At 35.6% G+C, this 2,698-nt stretch overlaps 1 protein-coding gene across 1 annotated transcript; it reads left to right on the top strand.

Moving 5' to 3' along the window:
• The first annotated feature begins 527 nt into the window (after window positions 1-527).
• On the top strand, window positions 528-1,541 carry LOC131875781 (uncharacterized). The gene is made up of 2 exons (XM_059220455.1): window positions 528-860; window positions 924-1,541. Exons 1-2 carry the CDS (start codon window positions 528-530, stop codon window positions 1,539-1,541), a joined length of 951 nt encoding a protein of 316 aa, XP_059076438.1.
• The last annotated feature ends 1,157 nt before the right edge of the window (window positions 1,542-2,698 follow it).

Raw genomic sequence — 2,698 nt, 5'->3', positions numbered from 1 at the left:
CTGTAAATGTAAACTTGATAATTCACTTGTAACCTCTGAGTGGATGCTCAGAGCAGGGTAGGTGCTCCTTTGAGTTGTAGCTCATAAATTTAGGGGTTGGTGCCCTAAAACTCATTGTAACTGTTATTCATTGTGAGGCTAGATTGGAGTAGTAGAGTCCAACAACTATTCTCATTGAGGTTTTTCCCACATTGGGTTTTCCTCGTAAATCATGTATTATGTGATATGTTCTTGTGTCTATGTTCTCAATTAGCTTAAAGTCACAGTATCAACACATTTATTTTAAAGTTTTAAAACACATTGATTCACCCCCCCTCTCAATGTCCATTTGTGTTCAACAATTGGTATCAGAGCCCTAGGTTCCCTAGTCAAAAAAAGATTTCTCTAGCTTGGGTAGATCCTACTTAGTGAACATAATGGCTAGAAATGAATCCTCCTCTAAAGCACCTATGTTTGATGGCACCAACTATCCTTTCTGGAGTAGAAGAATGTAAACTTACTTGTCCTCCTTAGGCTTTGATGTCTAGATGTCTGTGAAGAATGGTTACACTATCCCTCAAGCTCCTCCTACCGACCCTGATGCTAAAAGAGAATATGAGAACAATGCAAAAGCTAAGAATGCAATCTTGAGCGGCTTATCTAATACAGAGTTTGTCAAAGTAATGCATTGCACATCAGCAAAAACTACATGGGATAAAATGCAAAGTATATTTGAAGGAGATATCAAGGTGAAAGAAGCCAAGCCACAAAATCTGAGAGCTCAATTTGAAAATCTAAAAATGAGAGATGAGGAGAAAATAGCTGATTATTTGCAAAAAATGGATGAAATTATGGGTGCCATAAGAGAACTTGGAGAAGAAGTCTCAGATGAAGTTATTGTCAAAAAGGTTTTGAGATCATTAACCTCGAGATATGATACAAAGGTCTCTGCTATTGAGGAAGTGAAGGACTTAAAGAATTTCTCCATGGATGAGTTATTTGGCTCCTTATTAGCCTATGAAATGAGAATAATACAAGGAGAAACATCAAAGAGAGAGGCTGCCTTCAACATAACAAAAAAAGGAAAAGAAGAAGGTGATCATGAGGAAGAAGTTGACTCTGATGCTTTTATAGCCAGCTTTGTAAGGAAATTCAAAAGAGGCTCAGTAAAGTACAAAGGTAAGTTTCCTTTCAAATGTTTCAACTATGGTAAGATTGAACACTTTGCCTCTAAGTGCCCCTATGGTGAGAAGGATGAAGATGAGAAGCAAAACATCAGATCTTTTGGTAAAGATAAAATAAAGAAAACCTACAAGCCAAGGAGAAGGAGTTTTAGGAAGAAATATAGTCTTTATGCATTTGAAGATGATGCCTTTGATGAAGAAAGTGTCTCTGAAGATTGCTGCAGTGAAGATGAAAGAGAAGTTAATCTCTTTATGGAACAAGGAGAACTAGATGATGAGAAAGATGGTAGTGATGAAGAAGAGGAAATAGAAGCTGAAGTAGATCTTGAAGGTGAAATTGTGAGTGCTCTAGAAGAACTTAGAAAAGTGAGAAAATAATACAAAAAATACAACTACGTTGCTGCTGAAGAACAAGAGCTGCTAAACAAATCTCTTAAGGAATCAAAGAAAACAATTTTTAATTTGAAGATTCAGTTAGAAGAAGCAAAGAGGATGTGTGAAGTGACCAAGTTATATTTAGAAAATAAGGATAAGGAGTATCAACAGATAGAGGAAGAGATTATGAGTCTCATATAAGAACTTGAAAAGAAGAAAGATGAGCTAAACATGAGAATCAAATATGAGGGCAACACTGATGCTTTGGATAAAATGCTAAACAAACAAAAGCATTCCAAAGACATGGAGGGTGTTGGATTTGAAGTTGGACAATGTTTTAACGGTAAAGACTCATCAAACAAGGAGATACTCTTCACCTCTTCAAGTGAAAGTGAAGTAAAAAAAGCCTTCATAGTCAGCAAGCAAAATGAGAAGAAGACATATGTTGCTGCTACAAAGAATCCGTTAAGGAACCAACATGCTGATTCGAAAGGAAAAACCAAGATGGATGATGGAGGTTTCACAAGAGTCAAGGATATGAGGAAGAGATCAAGAAGAACGAGTTATGCTTCTCTAAGGAGGCCAGTGAGAAATAACTTCAATTATGATTGGTATGTTTCTCAATTCCATGGCTATTGCTATAAATGTAATACTTATGGTCATAGAATTGCAGAATCTAGGCTTATGCATAGGTCTCCTCCTATTTTTAAAAGTAGAAATCAATATGCTTCTCTTAGGGATATGAATGTTGTTTGTTATCATTGTAATGAGTACGGTCATAGGAGTTATGAATGTAGGAGAAATGTATCTCTATCCTACAATAGATTCTCAAACTCAGCATTCAATGTAAATGTAAAATTCTATCATTGTCACAACTTGGGGCATATTGCAAAACATTGTAAGATTAAGATAGCTAAGAAAAAGAAGACATCGTCAACATATGAACCTAATGCAAAATCAGATAAAAAAGTGACAGTAGAGAAGAAGAAATAATCAAAACAAGTTTGGGTTGAAAGAGAAAAGGATAAAACTGAGTCAAGTCTGATTGTTCAAACTGCTCTACATGCTGAAAGGATAAATTTATGGGTGGTAGACAATGGCTGCTCAAATCATATGACTGGTGAAAAGAATAAATTTATCAAATTAGAAGATTGGAATGG

Source organism: Cryptomeria japonica, chromosome 5 (genome assembly GCF_030272615.1).
Source record: "Cryptomeria japonica chromosome 5, Sugi_1.0, whole genome shotgun sequence".
In the NCBI taxonomy this organism is placed as follows: Eukaryota; Viridiplantae; Streptophyta; class Pinopsida; order Cupressales; family Cupressaceae; genus Cryptomeria; species Cryptomeria japonica.
This window is presented reverse-complemented; position numbering and strand designations above follow the sequence as displayed.

Bases quoted from the DNA above. Each gene is read 5' to 3' on its own strand.
- LOC131875781 (XM_059220455.1), top strand. From the start codon at position 528: ATGTCTGTGAAGAATGGTTACACTATCCCTCAAGCTCCTCCTACCGAC. The intron at 861-923 runs GTCTCAGATGAA...TATGATACAAAG, and splicing joins TAAGAGAACTTGGAGAAGAA to GTCTCTGCTATTGAGGAAGT.